The 19,611-nt window shown below is 41.1% G+C and overlaps 1 protein-coding gene across 3 annotated transcripts in view; it reads right to left on the bottom strand.

Annotated features, from left to right (window-relative positions):
- ATP10D (ATPase phospholipid transporting 10D (putative)) overlaps positions 1-19,611 on the bottom strand; it is a 54,615-nt gene that overhangs the window by 25,888 nt on the left and 9,116 nt on the right. For all 3 annotated transcript variants that reach the window (XM_069977582.1, XM_069977583.1, XM_069977584.1), the window contains exons 2-4: positions 5,688-6,002; positions 1,409-1,603; positions 936-1,137 (exon numbers count right to left, since the gene is read on the bottom strand). In XM_069977582.1, the coding sequence (XP_069833683.1) occupies positions 936-1,137; positions 1,409-1,603; positions 5,688-5,968 (678 nt within the window). In that variant the 5' untranslated portion in view covers positions 5,969-6,002. The remainder of the gene's footprint in view (positions 1-935; positions 1,138-1,408; positions 1,604-5,687; positions 6,003-19,611) is intronic.

Genomic DNA, 19,611 nt, shown 5'->3' with positions numbered 1-19,611 from the left:
GTAATGAAACAACTGTTGCATGGTAATGATCCCAGCTGCTCTCCACTTTTGGAACATCCGATTGTACTTCCCCTGAGGGAATTCTGGGTGGCCCCATAGAGAAAGATACCTGGAGAGTGATTGGGGTAAACCGTACAGTTTCCGCACTATTTTCCATGTTGCTATGGTATCTTTTAGAAACAGGTTATGTTTGACCTCTGGGGGTAGGGCGGCATATTTAGTATGTAGTAAAGCTGACAGGGACCAAGGATATGCCAACCCCGCCTCCAAAGCCCAATTAGAATAAAAGTTAGACCCCTGGATCCAATCTATACAGTGCCGTAGGAGGCACACCACATTATATCGTCTCAGATCAGGAAAGTTTATTCCCCCCTTTCCCCGGGGCAGTTGGAGCTTGGCCATAGCTATCCTAGGCCTTTTCCCAGACCATATATATTTGGAGAAGGCGGACTGTATCTTGGCAACATCTTGGTGGCGTAACAGCAGTGGGATGGTTTGGAGCGGGTATAACAATTTCGAAAAACTGAACATACGTATTAGGTGGCATTTGCCCAGGAATGATAATGGTAATTGTTCCCAACGTCTCAATTCTGAAAGGATTTTGTGAATCAGTGGGGGGTAGTTTAGATGGTAAAGTGTTTCTGGGGTGCGACCGATATGTATGCCTAGATATTTGATCGGCTTAGAGGTGACTTTTATCGGTGTATCTTGAGGTAATTGAGAGCGTAAGGATTGCGAGGCCGATATGTCCAGCAATTCGATTTTGGATAAATTCACCTTAAACCCCGAGTAACTGCCTTTTTTTTTTTTTAATTCACAGCACTACTGAGTTTTGCAGAATTACAATTTATCGATCTGCAAAGCTAAAATAGAAAAAAAAACATAAGTCTCTGAAGCACCATTTATGAGGAAAACATTTTGGGTTTACAAATTACCATGACGTATCCTTTCGCCACCTGTCTCTGTTTCAAGTTACTTTCCCCATCAAGGCTGGAAGTTTCAATGTGACAAATTCCATCAGGGTCAGAGGAATGCAGCAGCACCATATCAGCCGGGATGATATCGTCACAACGGAGCTTAATGAAATTTCCCACCATAACATCTTTCCAGTAACATTCGATGTATTTCTTTTCCTTCCTAAGGTGCAGTGAAAGACATAATAGACAACATGAAAAAAAAAATACAGTTGTGCCCTCAACACTAGTTATCCTCTATATAAATTAAGGGCAATGAAAAACTATGGACTGTGGACTATAAATACCACACTGTGGGTCAGTTTTGGTTTAGCAGCATATGCATGGGATTTGTAATTGATATTTTAGAGAGGAAATTCAGAGTAAAACAAATATAGTAATAAGGCTCTAATACATGTATTCAGGGGAACATTAGTTGAATATACCAGGCTTACCTACAATACACCCGTGTCAGTATATGATTGATGACCTTGTCCAGCTTGTGTTTCCTGTAGTCTTCCAAACCATCTTTAATAGCAATGATGGCCAGTACAACCACCAGGGGGAGCATGGTGATCTCCTTTTGGAAAGCCTCCACTACTGGAACCCAGTTCAAGAACACCAGAAAGAGGAAGTATAAATTGGCCGCCCTGCAAAGAGAAAAAAAAAAAAAAAAAGTGAAAATGAAATAAGGAGAAGGCCTCCTACCTTATCTTTGTCTAGCACCCTACATTCTGACAACAAACCAAGACAAAACACTGTCCATTATCTAAACCTCCACCTTTAATCGTGCTACACCAGTTCTCTGAAATTTAACCTCCCCTTAAAGATTATAGTCGTCCACGGAAAAACAAAAGCTGCAGGCAGGCTGGTGAGGGCAGGAAACTAATAAACAACTGAACTTACCCATCCTCATCTCCGATGTGCCACTTCCAGATCCTGTCCACATCAGACGGTGACTTGAAGCTCCACTAGCTGCAACGTCACATCCTTGGCTGAGCGATTGCCCGTAAGACAATCAGTGTCTGGAGAACCCGGGTACGTGACTTACATAGTTTCCAGCTGAATGTGACAGCCAGCTGATGTAAATGGAACCCAGAGTGGCGCTATGGAGGCACGAGGACGGGTGAATTCAGTTATTATTTTCCAGCCCCCTGCAGCCGGCCTTCAGCTTTTGAACTTCCATAGGACATCTCCTTTAATTCCCAACATCCACAGCTGTAAGAGAATGGGAGGGCTCGTGTACCTTTTCTCTCCAAGCCTCTCTGCTCAAAGAATTAAAAAGTAAATTCTTTGAGCGGAGAGCAGAGGCACTCGAGCCTTCCAATTCAAACAGATAGCAGGCAGGAATCAGCGCCGAGTCTGCATAGATTTTCGGCACCGATTCCGTAGTGTGAACGAGCCCTTAGGCAGGCCTATCAAACTTTTTTACAATACTTCCGTTATAAAGTATCCTCAACACTTCAGCGGCGACACTAATGGCCATGTACTCACACAGTATTTTTGCTCAGGATTTTGCAACCAAAACCAGGAGTGGATTAAAAAAACAGAAAGGCACACATTGTTAAAATTGAGTGGATGGCGGCCATTTAATGACAAATAATGGCCCCTATGGCAAAACTGCTGTTTTGAATTAGTGGCGTTATTATTTGCCATTAAATGGCCGCCATCCACTTGATTTCAACAGTCATGTCCCAGGTAGGTTGCCACTCAGACCCAGAAGAGTCTAGGACCAGGGGACCTGAGCTGTGGAATACCGGCTACAGCACTGGAGCAGGGGAGGTGACAGCATGTTACTTCTTTCATCCTTCCTGGCACTCTGCCCAAAATCACCCCAGCCAGGAGTTCCCCTTTAAGACTTTAAACATTTTTTTTTAAAGAGAACTTATCAGTTCTAAGAAAGCCTGATAAAGTGACAGAACATAATGTAAATAGTTTTCCCAATACATTTATAAGTAGATCTAATAGATCTATCTCTTACAGAATTGATACTTTGGCTGCAGCATGCCATCTCACCAGACTCTTTCCCCATAGATAGGAGCAGGGATTGTCCAAACAGTAGCTGCTGGATCCTCCTAGTACTTTTCTGTTGTATTCTTTGAAGCTTTATCTACAGTCCACATCACAAGGTATTTGTTATGCAAGCAGCTAAAGTCTCTTAAAAAACTGACACACAATGAGCTCAGGCCGCAAGATACAATGACTTGATTTAAAAGCCTGGCAGCTCACGCTTAGGGCTGTATTTAGAGTTCATGCTTCCCTGGGCACTACTGCTGAATCAGGAAAAGGCAGGATCCATGCACTGCTAATGCATCGCAGCAAAAGTACAGGTGAGGGGTGTTGCAAAACCACACGATAGTCCAGACTTATTAATCTGCCTAAAACACAAACTGTCAATATCATTAATATATGAAAGCGGAGCTGTGACTGGTTATTATGGGCAAAATCAGACAGTTTGGATTTTAGGTAGATTTATAAATTTGGCTCAGCGAGTATTAGAGCGATTTTCAAATTGATTTTAGCTGCATCCAGGATAGTAATAAATCTTTATTACCTATCCAAGTACATGAGTGTTATGTTTTTGACCCACCAGAGTCTGTCAAGCATACTCGTCTCTATAACATAAGTGTTTTGTTTTGCTCCCATCTCCTTATCACTGAGTTTGGTTAAATAAAGGCAAGAGCAAAAGTAGTAGGAGCCGAGGGTGATCTACTTTAGGTCCCTCTACCAAGATGTGACACCAAGAGGAGGAGCAGCTACTTACACACAGCAGCTCTTTGCAGGATGGATACTGCAGGAAGGTGAGCTGTGAAGCAGCAGCAAGCATTAGGCGCCAACTAGGAAATGCACCCCTGCTTAGGGGGCGTCACATACAGCTTTAAAGGGCAGTTTTCAATTGAATTCAGTAGATTCAGAAGTAAAAAAAAAAAACAAAAAACAACTTCTTCCTGTGGATGGTTACATACAAGTGCTGTGTGTGAAATCCCCTTAATGCATGTCTACAAGGCATAATCCACCCCACGTGCAGTGCTGTGCCGCAGCTCTCCTTAGGAGCTGGAAAATCCTGACGTTTACATAGCAGTCAGCCAAATGCTCCTTCAGCCAACATTTCTGCTGACTCTGCAATTTACATACACACTCAAGTTGGCCGAGCATAAATGTTTTGTCATCAGGGAAAGGAGACTAAGCCTCTGTCAGCCTCTTTTATTGTAGACTTGATTCTCATGGGGACGGAGGATTCCTCAAATCTATCATTAAGGGAGAGAGTCAGCACACCGCCATACACATTCCATAATTTCAGCTAAGATAGTGTGTATGCAGGCACTCCAGTCTCTCCAGTGCAAACACGGGCTTAGCACTAAGAACCAACAGTTCATCACATTATAGGGGGTGCTCTGCTGTAGTTATAAACGATAAGTCCAAAAAAAAGAAGTCAGCAGCGGCACTCACCCACTTTATTCAATACGTTTTATTCCAAAAGGCAGGTGATAGACAAATTACAGTGCAATCCGCAAAAAAAAAAAAAATATGATCGGCTCGCGCTACACACGCTTCAACGGGCTCAACGGTCTGTCACCTGCCTCTTGCAATAAAACGTCTTAATCAAGTGACGCTACTGACTTCTATTTTTTGGACGTTACATCATTTGCTGGTCCCAGTCAAATTCTACCAATGCTTATCTAATGTATATGGCCCACAATTAACCTCTTAGATGCAGGTCTGTCACCCCTTTAGCAATGCCCAATGTACAGGGATAGGCAGCTTACAGGAAACAAAGTTTTACATATCTCCTTTGCAAATAACTGCAGAGACTCTCACAGTGAACATAGTTCACATTTCTAGAATAGCAAGAAAGTTCAAAAAGCAACAAGAACAAAATGAAACTTACCAGCTGCAAAAATAAAAAGGAGAACATCCATATTTGTCAAAAAGTAAATCTCTTGTTTTGACAATTTTCTTTTTTCTAAAACATTCACAATTTTACAGTTGTGCACCTTGTGCTATTTAGCACATTAATATAATGTTACAGAGGTAATGGTATTACTTTGCTTAAGAACAAGTTAAAAAAAACAGTACGCTCTTCTGACATGACTGGTAAAACTCTAAGAAATCAGCATAAGGCACATTATAAAAATACTAACTGAATTCAGCAATGAACTGCTCTGAATGTATATTATATTATAAGGAAAATCCTTTTAAGGCCATTAGAGTTTATGACAAGATAAACGGATGTTATTTAGCTGAATATATCATGTGAGAGTAAGGGTCCATTTACACAGAAAGATTATCTGCCAAAGATTTGAAGCGAAAGCCAGGGACAGACTTTACACAGAGAACAGGTCATAAAGAAAAGCCTGAGATTTCTCCTCTTTTCAAATCCATTCCTGGCTTTGGCTTCAAATCTTTGGCAGATAATCTGTCAGATAATCTTTCTGTGTAAATGCACCCTTCATGACCCCTCCATGGGCAAACAACAGCGAAAGGTGGTCCAAAACCACCAAAACATACCCCCACCCAGAAAAAAAAAATTATAAAGTGAACTCTAGTTTAACAATTTGGTTAATAGTCAGATGGGGGTGGGGAAATGAGGAAACAAAGCATAAAATGTATAACATATTCGTCCCTTTGATTTACAATACACATTGTAAATATATTTTCAGTCATTATTAAAAGCAGACAGTAATCTTATAAACTCCAGAATAAAAAAAACAGATCTATTGGCTTAAAATTTACCTATGAAATTGTTCAAACAAGTTCCTGGGTATAAAATTCAGCAACGTGTACTTGGTTGTGCGTATTTTGTTGTTTCTGTAGCCTTTGGTTATCTTATCATACTCTTCCTTAAACCGCTCTGAACATGGGACCACGACGCGATGTTTAGAACCCAATTTGTTCTTGTTGCGATTTCTGCCATACGGCAAAAATGGACATAATGTTGAAGAGTCTTCCGAGGTTTCGTTGAAGGGTACGACATGATGCAATCTCTGACGTGCCCACCGGATGGGGTTTGCCATATCAGGTTAGGAGTTGCTAAAGGTTTCCAATTTTCTAGTGGGAAGAAAAGTAAAATGTTATTCAATGCAAAAACCGTGCATATTAAACATTAAATCTGGTATGGCGAATGGGCTGCGAAGCCAAAAACAGCCAAGTTGCTTCCTGTGTTATGCAATTTGCTTTATTCTCCATTGACATTAATGGGAGTTCTGTAAATGGTATAGATGTGCGAGCTGCGCTATTTCTGTAATACAATTGTTAGCAGCTTCCAGACCACTTACAGCTGCTGCAAACAGCTCTTTTTCTACAGCACCTATTGCGGATCAATGGGAAACTTATGCCATAGCCTGTGGGTATGCTATCTGTTCCAGATGAGAATAAATGTTTAAAGGGTTTAACCCATTAAAGAGTCACTGTCGTATTTTTTTTTTTTTTGCAGAAATCAATAGTCCAGGCGATTTTAAGAAACTTTGTAATTGGGTTTATTAGCCAAATCTGCCATTATCTGCATGTAAAAAGCCTTTTCCCAGGTCCCCCCCTCCTTCCTCTTTTTCATCCACTCTGAAAAATCTGAAAATTGTGACTTGTTGCAGGAGACGTACCCTGTCTGTTCTAGGGAGAGGGGAGGGGGGAGGAGGAAGGAGGGAGTTAGCCGGCAGCAGAAAGCAGATAACAGAGGATTACAGGCACAGAGCTGGGTGACAGCTGTAATCTGAGCTCAGACAGGTCACTGGTGATGGTCAGAAGAGATAACAGGTGAGGGATTTGTAGATTAACTCTTTGTTGTCCTGTTTTGGTCTTTTCTTTAGCTCTCTCCATAGGAGAACAATGAAGACAGGGGGGAGAACTTCATACTGCTTTTTCATGATAAAAATGCATTTTTCGGATAATAAACCCAATTACAAAGTTTCTTAAAATCGCCTGGACTATTGATTTCTGCAAAAAAAAATTTCACGACAGTGACACTTTAAAACTTCACTTTTAAGGAGTTCTAAAAGTCCAACACACAAAAAAACACAACTACAGAAGAGCTCAAACAAACATAATTATAAGTCCTCATCTGGTATATGGAGGAGCACTCACCCTGAAGTGCAACCCCTAAAGCAGAGGAGCCTCGCCCTTTCCTCGGGTCTTCCTTAATGTCCTTTTCTCCAGCACTTTTTCTTGTCTGCTGTGGTTCATCAAGAGGTGCAAGCCTGTTAGTAAATTCTTCCGGCCCTGCACCTGGCACAACAAATCTGCTCCTGATCTGGAGCAGGTGTAGATTTGTATCATGATTTATGCCTGCAAGCAGGCGTAAATCGTGATAAGTTTGGCACGGGAGGAGGCCAAAGGTACGAGTCTGTGGACAGCAAGAAGAGGGACGCTCACCAGACCATTGGTGTCAATGGTCACAAAGGTGTGACTGACAGTCCATACCCAGATTCAGATTCATAGGCAGGGACTGTAGCATCCTCAGCTTGTGCTGGGGCTATTCCTGGACTTTCCACCTTGACCAAGCCCTGCTATGCTTTCTCTGGGGACCGATACTGTCCGAGTTGGTCTGTAACTTTTTCCTCACGTCTCCCATAATCACACTGCTTCCAGTCACTGCAGGGACAGCAAGGTCTTAACACGGCAGCCAATGCAGTGCACGGTACTATAGGCTGGTGCCACTGACTGACAGCTTGGGCAGATACTGTGCATATTTGTTTTCCCTTAATCTGGACTTTAGGAGGATGTAACTTATAGCAATAACTGCAGGTTATGGGACATTTCGGAGGGGATTTTATTTATGAGCAGTACAAATTAGCCAGTTACTTCCAATGGGAACAGACCTGATTATAATATTTGGAACACCCTTCCAAGGAATGCTGCATAATAGGAATAACTGCCTTGATAAACATCAGAAAATACTCATGATGTGGTTTTACATGACCTACCACATTAAAGGACTAACTATTGAAGTGAAGGACCGCAAATAGGTTTATGCCATGTAACTGCTTTCAACACAATGACTGGTTTGTGCTAGATCACTGCACCCACTAACAAATCATGTCAAGCATGCAAAGTCCTATTATTACTGCACAGCTATGTCCATCTACTAAAGGGCTACTTGACCTAGAGCCACTAGTTTGCCAAAGTTTATACTTTACAATCTTTTCTTAAAAGGGAATCTGTCAGGTCCTTAGGGTAGGTTCACACTGCGTTTTCAGCGTCCGTTTAACGGATCCGGTTTTTTTAGCGGTCAAAAAAGTAGTGTCAACAGTACTTTATTGTGCGTCAAAAAAAACGCATCCGTTTTGATCCGTTTTTTTTTATAATGGAAGTCAATGGAAAAACGAATCAAAAACGGATGCACACAAATGCATCCGTTTTTTGCAATCCATTTTTTGCAAAAAACGGATCCGTTAAACGGATGCTAAAAACGCAGTGTGAACCTAGCCTTACCAGGTTAGCAAATGCAAACACAGTATAGCATTGCATTTTACCTTGGCAGCTGAAAATCCACAGAAGTTATGTTGAGCCACAGCATGCATGTCTCTTCCCCCCCACCTTCCTTTCTTGACTAACTGACATACAGGTATAAAGAATGATTACTGTTCAATCAATCAGTCAAGAAAAGCAGGTGTTGGAGGCAAGAGACTTGCATGCTGTGGCTCAGCCTCACTTCTGGGGCATTTCAGTGTCCAAGAAAAAATGTAATTTTATAACTTTGCTAATAGCCATCATTAACAACAAAGGCATCCTTTGTTTTATCTCCCTATCACCTATCTGCCTGTGTCTGCAACTCTGTACCTGGCACACACCTGACAAATTCCCTTTAAAATAAATAGTGAAGTGAAAACGTAATGCTTAGAAACAATAGAACCTGTCACTTGCAGACTTTGATCCCATTTTCTTTGGCTTTTTGTAAGCACTGAAAGGGATATTATGCAAAAAATATTGCTAACATATTGATCCCTTGTAAGCAATCTACAGTTCTGACCGCCCCCGAGCGCTCCCGCTTCCTCTGCATGTTTTCCTCAGTGTGCACATACCCTTACAATGTTTTCACTCCCTCAGCCCTGTGTTATGGCTATAATTTAGATGTAGAGGGAGAATAAATATATCCAGCACTCACCGATAGCTTAGTCGTAGGCTTGCTTCTTTATTTCACATAACAGTGCAGGCAGGGAGGGAGAGGGTGCGTGGCGTGTCTCAAATGGCGACGGCCGTTTCTGGCCTCTCGGGCCTGTCGTCTAGCCAGGAGTATGCGCCATGTAGCATGGCTATAATTTACTCTTATATTCAGCATGTCAACATTGGTGGACCATCCAGTGTGTTCACAGGTAAAGAATAACTACAATACATTTTGCTGTAGAGGCAGATCTCTTGCAGTTACAGGTTTGCACACTTACATAGTTATTATGGTAACTTACACTTAAATAAAAGTTGTGTTTTTTCTTATTTATCACAACAATACTCCCCCTCTTCACCACTCCCTATCTTGTGGGTTTGAAAATGACAGGATCTACCCTCAGGCGTATGTGCCATCCTGACTGCTGCTTGTGAACTCACTAGCCTCCAGAGCTGTAATACACCGTTTTAACACAAACTTGTTTTACAGCAATGTTTCTTCAGTTTTCTAAGAAAGAGGAATTTTTCACAAAGCAATGAGAGAGTATCACTCACATATACCATGTAATGCTTTGTAACATGGTCTCTTACAGATAATGAATACCACAGTATGGCACCTGTCACACACGGCAGCATTTTGAGGTTTACTTGGTATTTAAGTCAAATGGAGGCCAATAATCTGAGGTGATCAGAGCCTTAGGGTTTTGCAGTGTATCATTTTGCCATCATCTTATAACATGACATTTAGTATATGTACCGCTTATAAACCAAGCTAAATTTATTTTATTATAAGCAATATAGGAGCTAACATGTCAGTGCATTGCATATAGTCTAGCTTTAATAGATATTATATATGCTGCTGTGGTTCCCTACAGACTAGAACTGACCACTGCAGAAAACCTGAGATTAGTATATAACCAGGTGACCCCCAAAGCAGGGCTCCAGAGTAAAGAAAAAATATATACCATTGGCTCCTAACCCTGAAAAATTGTATGACATTTATTGGCCAAAGTTAAAAAACATTTATATTTTAAGTGTAACTATCATTTGTAAAAAAAATTTGACAAGTCATAGTGACATGTCGGGTACTGAGACCCCTGCAGATTGATAGAATGAAGGGGCAGAAGCACTCAGCAGTGCACACTCTGGCCCTTCATCTCAGCTGTATCTGCAGTCTACAGAATTATAACGGAGCCTATGGAGCTTCTGCCCATAAGTTCCATAGGCTCCCATTATAATTTCGTTGACTGCTTGTATTAGCAGTGTAGGAATTCATCTCTGTATATTGGAGATGAAGGGGCAGACCCCATGCTGCTGAGCACTTCTGTCCCTTTATTCTGGCAATCGGCAGGGGTCTCAGTCCCCCAACCCCCACCAATACATGCTTCTGATATGTTGCTATGACATCATAAGTTTTTACAAATGATAGTTACACGTTTAATGTTACAGTAATGAAGATGTGCTGTGCCCCACATTTCCACTTCCTGTGACTCCTTTTTTGCTTCTTTGAACTTTAAACGCGTCTATGTACAAAAATATACCTTTGTTATCCACCACTACTGCAAACCTAATATCTATCACCTCTCGCCTACTACTACTGTCACATCCTCCACATTTCACGCCAGTGTCCGACTAAGCGCACCACAGGCCAGTGCTTCAGAATTCATGCCCACTAACAGGTCATGTTTTGAGTTTATCCAATCCAAAGGACACCTGTTATAATACCTGATACACCGAGTATAATTATATCACCTGTGAACGCTAGCTTTATTGTGGATTTTTACTTCCTCATTGACCTCAATGAAGAAGCTCCGCAATATATCTATTGCCATTCTGCGCCCAAATGGAAAGCTGCAGATTTTAAAGTCAATGCCGCCACAGTCAAACTCCACTCAAAAAATCTCATGTAATGAATGGTACTGTGCAAATATGTGGGTAGAATCCATAACAAATCTGTCACATGTGAATTTACCCAATCACACATTACACATTTTTCTTAAGCATCTACCATGAAAAGAGAGTCACAAGTTAAGATCAGCAATGAATGGGCTTGGATAAGAAACGTTAAATCTGGAATTACATGTATGCAATGTTGTCACAAGGAGATTTTGCTATTTTAGTTTCTATCTGCAGATGTTGTGAATTTTAATACGTTTAAACTATGGTTGGCTACAAAGTATTTCCTCTATTACATTCATCCACATAGCAATGCCATGACACGCACCACAGCCCTGCTTCAGATGGATTCCACATGATTCGTCACGTCTGTCCCTGAGCCGTGTCTTCACATGTTGGAAAATCCCTATACTCAAGTCTTGGAAGTAGAGCGCCTGTGAATGTTGCATGCTGCCGTTTTCAGTAGCCGTATATTACATTTAGCAAACCCTAAGGAAAGTTTCACATGTACATAATATGGAATCATTTTAGCATGTAGAAATGGGTGCAAAACACAGAAGAGCTGCACATTACACATTTCCTTTGTTTAGGGCTCATTCCCAACACTAGTATATTAAAATAGCCCAATCCAAAAAATCCTGCTACAAATAATAAGAACCTACATATCACAGAGGACCGACTAAAACACCAGTGTATTACAGTACCAGCAACATATATGAGATTGCCTGGTATTACAATATTTGATTGTCCCTTGAGACCCTGTCTCCGCAGTGTGGCACTTTAAGGTCTGTACATGATGTGTCACATTATTGGCTGAGCGTCCTGCTTCACAGCATTTATCCAATGTCTGAATATAGTCGGGTGAAGAGTGCAGCAGGGAGCTTCACTCCCCAGCTTAGCAGTTGCTTCATTTCAATGCAGAAGAAGAGTTCCATTGTAAGTCGGATTAAGGGCCACCTCAGGTGCAGACCCACACGCTTATCCTGTCTACATGTAGAGATTGGTGTGTGCTTCAGCACTAAGATCCTGACTGATTAAGTTTTTGACTAGACTACAGACAGGTTTGTACATTGTTATGGGGGCTGCCATGTTGCATAACAGCCTTAGAAGGGGTCATACCACAGGAAGCTGCTATTGTCCAATACTGGTGCCATCTACCGTCACCTGTCGCAGGAATAAGAACAACTGTAAAAAATATATTTTAAATTTGATTTAAACAGTAGGTAATTTTTTGGCGGCAATCCCCTTTAATTATTCTTGAGCAAATTTTGCACTTTGGAGGTCATTTGCCATTCTGTAAAAAGGAGAAGTCCGGCCCTGTCAAAAATCTGACAGGCAGCAGGGTCAGGGGACAAAATAACAAGCAACCTTTACTTGGACCCCAGCCAAAAGGCATGCCCCCCCCCCCCCCCCCCCCCCCGAGTTTACGTTATGACTTGGGGGAGAAGACCAGTCCTGGCTGACGGACAGACCACTCAGCCAATCAGTGACTGCAACGGCATCACACCCCAGTCACTGACTGGCTGAGCAGCCACTCCATCAGCCAGGTCGTGACCCTGGCTCTGGTGGAGATCCAAAAGCCTGGCAGGGGTCCATGAGTGGCGATCCAGTGCTGGAGAAGCACAGGGAGTTGGTGTGTTTTTTTTATGTTCGCCCCCTGCATTTAAAAATTTTTTGTCCCTGTCTGGAGTTTTCCTTTAAGGCCCTTTAACACGGATCCATTATCGTGCGATAAATCATTATATCTTTTCCAATTTAAGTGATAATTTGCTGGCGTAAATTTGGCAACCATTAAATGACGAATGAGAAAACAGCCGTATGTCCCTGATTGCACCTTTTGAGCTGACCTTAAAATCGTTGTTAATCGTCGTCTGGTTGTTTGCACGAATCAGTATTATGATATTTTAAAAAAAAAGGACTGTATTACTTTTTTGGTAGCGATTTATCTTTTTGTCTAAACACCTATTGTTTAAAAGAAAAAAAATTATCACTTGTTCTCTAAACAAACACTTAAGTGATTAATCTGTACGTGTAAAAGGACTCTCAGCGGCAAGTGAGGATTTCCAATCTGTTCGGTCTTGATGTATTTGTCTAATTAAAGCCTTTGTTTGTTATGAACGACTGTGGTGTAATTACTCAACTTAACCAAGAGCACAATCGTCTGGGGGAAATTCTACTGCTAAAGCTTCCAACAAACACACAAGACTGGAAACCATGCAGCAACTGTCTCCAATGACTGATACTGCTGATAACCTCACTGTAATGGTAGAGGAAAGTATAAAGCAGTATTGTTAGTACAACAACTGCATGCCTGAGAATATTGTGAAAGGCTATCAAGAAAAATTACAAATGATAAACTGCATTTCTGACACTGCTTACATTGGTGCCACGGTTTTCAGAGCCTTGACAGCTTTGCCAAATTAGTTCTCAAATAGTTTATAACAAAGTTCAAGAGATTGAAATATAATGTGGATCAGATTGGTAGCAGGATTGCTGTGGTTTTGATGGCAAGAAAGGCACCTGCAGAATGATTAAGATGTTTGGTCTAGAAGACGGCTGTCAAACTTGTGGCCCTCCAGCTGTTGCAAAACTACAATTCCCATCATGCCTGGACAGCCAAAGCTTTGGCTTTTAAGGCATGATGGGAATTGTAATTTTGCAACAGCCGGATGGGCCAGAGTTTGACACCCCTTGTCAAAAATCAAAGAGTTTTGGTCTGATGTGAACAGAGATTACTGGATTCTGAGAGTATGATATGTTTCTGTATTGAAAACTAGAAGGTTAAAGGGGTTATCCGGGTAACAAAAACAGTATTCTAAACAATCGTCCTTACCAATACTACCCTGTGTCTATATACATGTATAACCTATCCTGCACCCTTTCCCTGTTTTTTTCTCATTCTTATCGTCAGCTCTGAATGTCTAACTCAAAGGGGTTATCCAGCACTACAAAAACATGGTTACTTTCTTCCAGAGACAGCCCCACTCTTGTCTCCTGTTTGGGTGCAGGTTTTGCTGCTCAGTTCCATTGAAGTGAATGGAGCTTAATTGCAAACCACACCTGAACTGGAGACAAGAGTTGTGTTGTCTCTGAAAGAAAGTGGCCATGTTTTTGTAGCACTGGATAACCCCTTTAAGTATCCAGGGCTCCACTGGGGGGTCAGGCTAATCTCCTCTGTGTTCACTCTGACAATGCTCAGCTCCCTCTTCCCCCCTACCATTGTAAACACAGGACATGGGGGCCGGGTTGTCTATTGACTTGCACCTGTTCACCACTAGTGAATGTGCTGCTTCCATAGACTTATGCTGGGTTTACACGGAACGATTATCGTTCGAATTTTCGCTATAACGATCGCATTTGAGCGATAATCGTTTCGTGTAAACACAACAAACGATCAGGCGTCTCAAAATAGTCGTCCGTCGTTTGCTAAATATTCGCAGATCGCTTAGTGTAAACAGTTTTTCAAAGATTCACCCTATGTGAAAGATGGGCTTAAACTATCTTAAAAACTATCGCAATAACCATTTTTCTTGCTAATCTTCTAACGATTTTTCTCCGTCTAAATGCTGATCATTATAAAAATAAAATCGTTGCTTCAAAATCGTTAATCCTTCGATTGGGGGAATTATCGTTCCGTGTAAACCCAGCATTACATGTGTCCCTGAGCCTAGGTCTCTGTAATATGAAAAGGTATAGTTCTCTCTGCTTGCTGTCAGTGAATGCAGGCATATGTACCTGTCACAGCTCTGTATGTTGTAAGTGGTATGGATGTTCCTAGAGTCTGGATGAAACTATAATATTTTCATTCACAGTCAGATCTAAACCTGCACTATACCCCTGTCATAGTAATGATATTTATACTGCATTGACTTGTATATGTCTTGTGTGTTTAATTTGTCATTGCCCTAATTGTTGCTAAAACTGTTAAAGAGCTGCACACAATCTCCCCCTCCAAGTCAGTTTGTCTTTATTTTGGGAAAGAGACAACTGCAGAGATGTAAAGTTAGTTTTAGAGGAATGTTGTACCTCTAACAAAAGGAAACATTGGACAGACCTTCTCCAAACATATGGCCATGCCTGCTATAATGGTGTATTTAGGGAACTTCAGTACAGAATAATAGCTAAAATTGTACTATAACCATATGTGGAAAACTGTTCCTCTAACTTTATATGTATATATCTGTGTAACCTTATATGTATTTGTAACTTGTCTGTGGATCCTGATTGGATGAGGATTGCTCTCCCACTTGTTTGCTATTTCACATAAATAAACAAGGCCACCAACCATTTGGTAGGTTGAGCCATTTGTACCACTGACCATTGTGTCTGTGTACGTCTCACCTCCTTCAGCTGAAGCTTCTTTAATCAGAAACATCTAGAGTGAACTCTGCACATAACTTTTTTTGTGCGAACCAAACTATTACTCTAACACCCCCCACCCCCAGTAAACATATGCCCAGTATGCAGCACATAGTTACACTATGCGCGCGTCAGCTCTGCTACATCACTGGGGTGATGTGATGCAAAATCAGTACAAAACAGTCCTGTGTTTACTGTGCAATAGTAACAACAGCAGTGGGCAGGAAAGAAAGCTAAGGGGGCGGGTACAGAAATGGACCAATCAGGGAGATGCATGATGGGAAATGTAGTTTCCCGGCCGGCGCCATCTTGGATATAGATCGGCTTTTAGAAAAACTTGTAACTCAGGAATGGCAGCAGCTAGACTTTACACTTTAGGTGTACTTTATGGGCAAATCTGAAGTTGGAGTTAGTCACATCACAGGATTAACAGAACAGTGGTGAGGACACAAATGTGAGGCAGCCTTTTGTTAAGGCTTTTCTTTAGGAAAGCCATTTTATCTCAATGGGCCCAGGACAGACCAGATATCTAACTGGAAATCGAAAATGGACGCCATTATTTAGAAAAACTTTAGACATGTCAAAAGTGTTAATCGGTCGGAGTCTCACTGGTCAGGACAATGAGCCAGGAGCGGTGCACAGCAGTGCAATTTTCTCTCCGCCATGCCGTTCCATGATAATCTATCGGAAAGAGATGAATATTGTTTATCACTGATGAAGTCTGTGCCTCAAAGTAATATTTTCTACAAAGTGAAATAGTTGGGTAAACTCCTTCTAAGTGTGATTTCCAGAGGTCGTGCACTTATGACATATGGATAAGATACATCAGAGGTCAGCGCTCTGGAGAAAAGCTTCATACAGACGGCTCTGGTTATTGATTGCATTGCAGACTGTGTGATTTATAGTACCAGCTTGGTGCAAGCAATGGCATTTCAGCACACACTGAAGACCATACCAGGTGTATTACACAACATATACAATTTGCTATTAATGTGGAATGCGGGAGAAGGTCAAATAGACAGGAACAAATCAGATTAGTGTATTATGAATAAGCCTAATGTTTCAACAAGACGACAGTATAAGGAAGCAGCCTTGTTTGTAACATAAATCTGTCTCTATGTATATGGGCTATCAGAATGCTACACTGGTTGTATCATGCATCATGTTATCTGCTACTTTTTACTATTGACAGTAAATACAAGTACAAGAATTCCAGCTTTTAACACGGCCAAATGTAGTAACGTTCAACACAAGACAAAAAATGACTGACCTGGACACAACATGTAGGATATTTCTGCACATTTCGAGTACAGCCAGAGCTCTGCAATTCCTAAAATCCTCTGATCTGCTTAGGCATCATTACAAATGATAGCAGATTTGTTGCAAAAATATGTGACTATTATCCCATCTAAATGGGGCAAATAAAAATCCATTCACATTTATGCAAAAGTATGGATTTCTATGTCTGTAACGATTCTGCTGCGTGTGCATCCACCCTTCCTGTTTACACGTCACATATCAGCCCTTCAACCTGGGCCCCTCCAGTTATCTGCACAAGCTGTTAGACAGGCGTCTATATGCATAGGAATAGCTGCCAATTAATGCAACACGTAATAAAAGGACAGAATTCATCAGAATGTAGACATTGACTGCAGGGAGTATGGTCAGGCATCAAAACATGAGACTACTACATTCAAGTGTGTAGAGTGAGTAATATTTAACCGTATCACTGGAAGTAAGCTGAGAATGAGCAAGTTAAAAACTCTTGGAAGGCTGTGATCACACTTTTTTTTTTTAAATAAAAAACGCAAAGTGTGAACTGTGAACACAACCTTCCAACTTTCCCAGACATCCACCAATGGACACAATGGGGGAGATTTATCAAGCATAGTGTAAAGTGAAATTGGCTCAGTTGCCCCTAGCAACCAATCAGATCCCACTTTTTATCCTCACAGCCTCTTTGGAAAATGAAAGGTGGAATCTGATTGGTTGCCTGGGGCGACTGAGCCAGTTTCACTTTACACCATGTTTGATAAATCTCCCCTAATATGTTGACAAGTCCCTATAACATTAGCCACCTTTGGCAAATGCATAGAGCCCGGTTTCACTTGTACACATGGTGATGACATCATAACTGCTACATAAGTGAGAACTGGTTTACAGCTAATTGTTACCAAACCATATGCTACAACCGTGGTGGCAAATGGCAGTAAACCATGTGAGGTTTGTTTTGTCATGCCGTTCTTATGGTGGCAGTCGCCATAGCACAACTCCTATGTGTATGCATATTATTAAAATTAATAAAAAATACTGCATAATGCAAGACTTCACTTCTTCAGTGAAAAACACATGAGGATAAGCTGTTGTGTGGAACTACAGTGAGTAACAAACTATTATATTTGTGCCCTGATGTTCCATTTTATGGTTACTTGCCTTATCTGACCAGTATAGGTCCTTCTTGCCCCTGATTTTTCACTGTTTATTTAGTAGACTGCAATAGTGTATTATTATTATTATGCGGAGCCATCAGGGATTTTTAATAATGATTCTTGACATATTTAGGCCAAGCTATAAATGGGTTATCTTTACAAGCAGCTGAAACATGACTACTGCAGCCAATCCCTGGACTAGCCATTGCGTGTAGTACACCCAGCTTCATGGCTCCCATCACAGAGCGGTGAGGCCAAGAGTAATTACGACATGTCTGGTCCTGGCATCATGTGTAAGTTACTGTACCATCTACTTAAGCATTGCTGTAAACTAAGTACATCCCTACATAGCAACAGAATCATTGCTGTAACCTCTATTTCTTCACAAATCTCAACACTTTCTCATTGGTGTGACATGGAAGGGGGCTGGCTGTGGTTCTTTTCACTAGCTGAACCAGATCTATTTTCTGTTGTGTCAAGTGTAACACAACTACAGATTATGGGACCAGCACTGATTCGGAAAACACTGCAGCTTTCAGAATTGCATCCCATTAGTAAGTTTTATTATATCATATTTGAAGTACCTTTCTTTTGTCCCTTGTCAACCCCTTCAGTATTAAGGCAGATCAGTTTATATAGTGTTTAATAAAGTATTTTTTACCTACTGCTTGAATAAGGCCCAAGGTGATGGGCTAAGAAGTTGCGCGTAAAAATAAGTGTGAATAAAGCCAACTATATTTGCCATCCTTTAAGAGTACTGTCATCTTTTACTACTTTGCATCATAGAGACTTATGTACAGGATATGCATCAATCCTTGAGAATTCAGGTGCTACTTATATTTATTGCTTAATTCATTCTGTTAATATTGTATTTTATTTGGAGTGTTATTTTCTATATCTCTGTATACTGTACACTTATCTCCTGCATACAGCACTAGATCATTTGGCTACATTACAGACCAGTGTACTGAAAACTATTTAGATTTCTGGGTACAACGGGCCAGTGTCTCTAAATGGATCAGCAGTGCCGCCAAAAGTAAGGTAATGTGAAATTCCACAGCAGTCTGACATGTGTAAAGTTCATATCACATATGTTAGAAAATATATTTGAGCACTTTTTTATTGTTCATTTGCTTTTTTGAAGGGAGTCTGCCATAAGGTTTGACCCCAAGAGACTAGAACTACTGAATAGGACAGTTTACAAAGAAGGATGGTTGAGAGCCAGCTTATGGTGAGTTTACACGGAGCGATTATCGTTAGAATTTTCGCGATAATGAACACATTTGAGCGATAATCCGCTCGTATAAACACTGCGAACCATCAAACAATGAGCGAAAAAAAGTTTATATTGATCTTTCAACCTGTTCTTAAATCGTCCTTGGTCATTCACTAAAAACTAGCAGATCTCTTAGTCTTTCACCGATTTACCCTGTGTGTGAGATAGGCTTAAGCGATCTTAAAACGATCACAATAACGATTTTTCCAAATATATCGTTCCGTCTAAACGCTGATAGTTATAAAAAAAACCACATTGTTATTTCAAAATCGTTAATAGTTCGATTGGGCGAATTATTGCTCTGTGTAAACGCACCATAAGCCTCTTCTATTAGCTGTGACTACAGAAGCAGGGCTGTGCACTTGTTAAAGAGGATGTCCCACTAGGTACATCCTCTTGAATTTAACACACCGAAAGAACGGCGGCGTCATGGGGAAGTCAGTGCCGAGGTCCGTTTTAGTATGGCGCTGTTCTATCCAGCGGTACCGGGCCGTGCTGAAGCACTGGAGTTCGGCCAGCCTGCCCCCAGTGGGAGGGAATTCCCTCTCCTCTATGACACGGCTCCATTAGAATCATTTAGTTGCATTGATATCTGCAAATCTGC

Source organism: Dendropsophus ebraccatus, chromosome 7 (genome assembly GCF_027789765.1).
Source record: "Dendropsophus ebraccatus isolate aDenEbr1 chromosome 7, aDenEbr1.pat, whole genome shotgun sequence".
Lineage (NCBI taxonomy): Eukaryota > Metazoa > Chordata > Amphibia > Anura > Hylidae > Dendropsophus > Dendropsophus ebraccatus.
The sequence above is the reverse complement of the archived record's forward strand: the minus strand, read 5'-3'. Positions and strand labels throughout refer to the sequence as shown.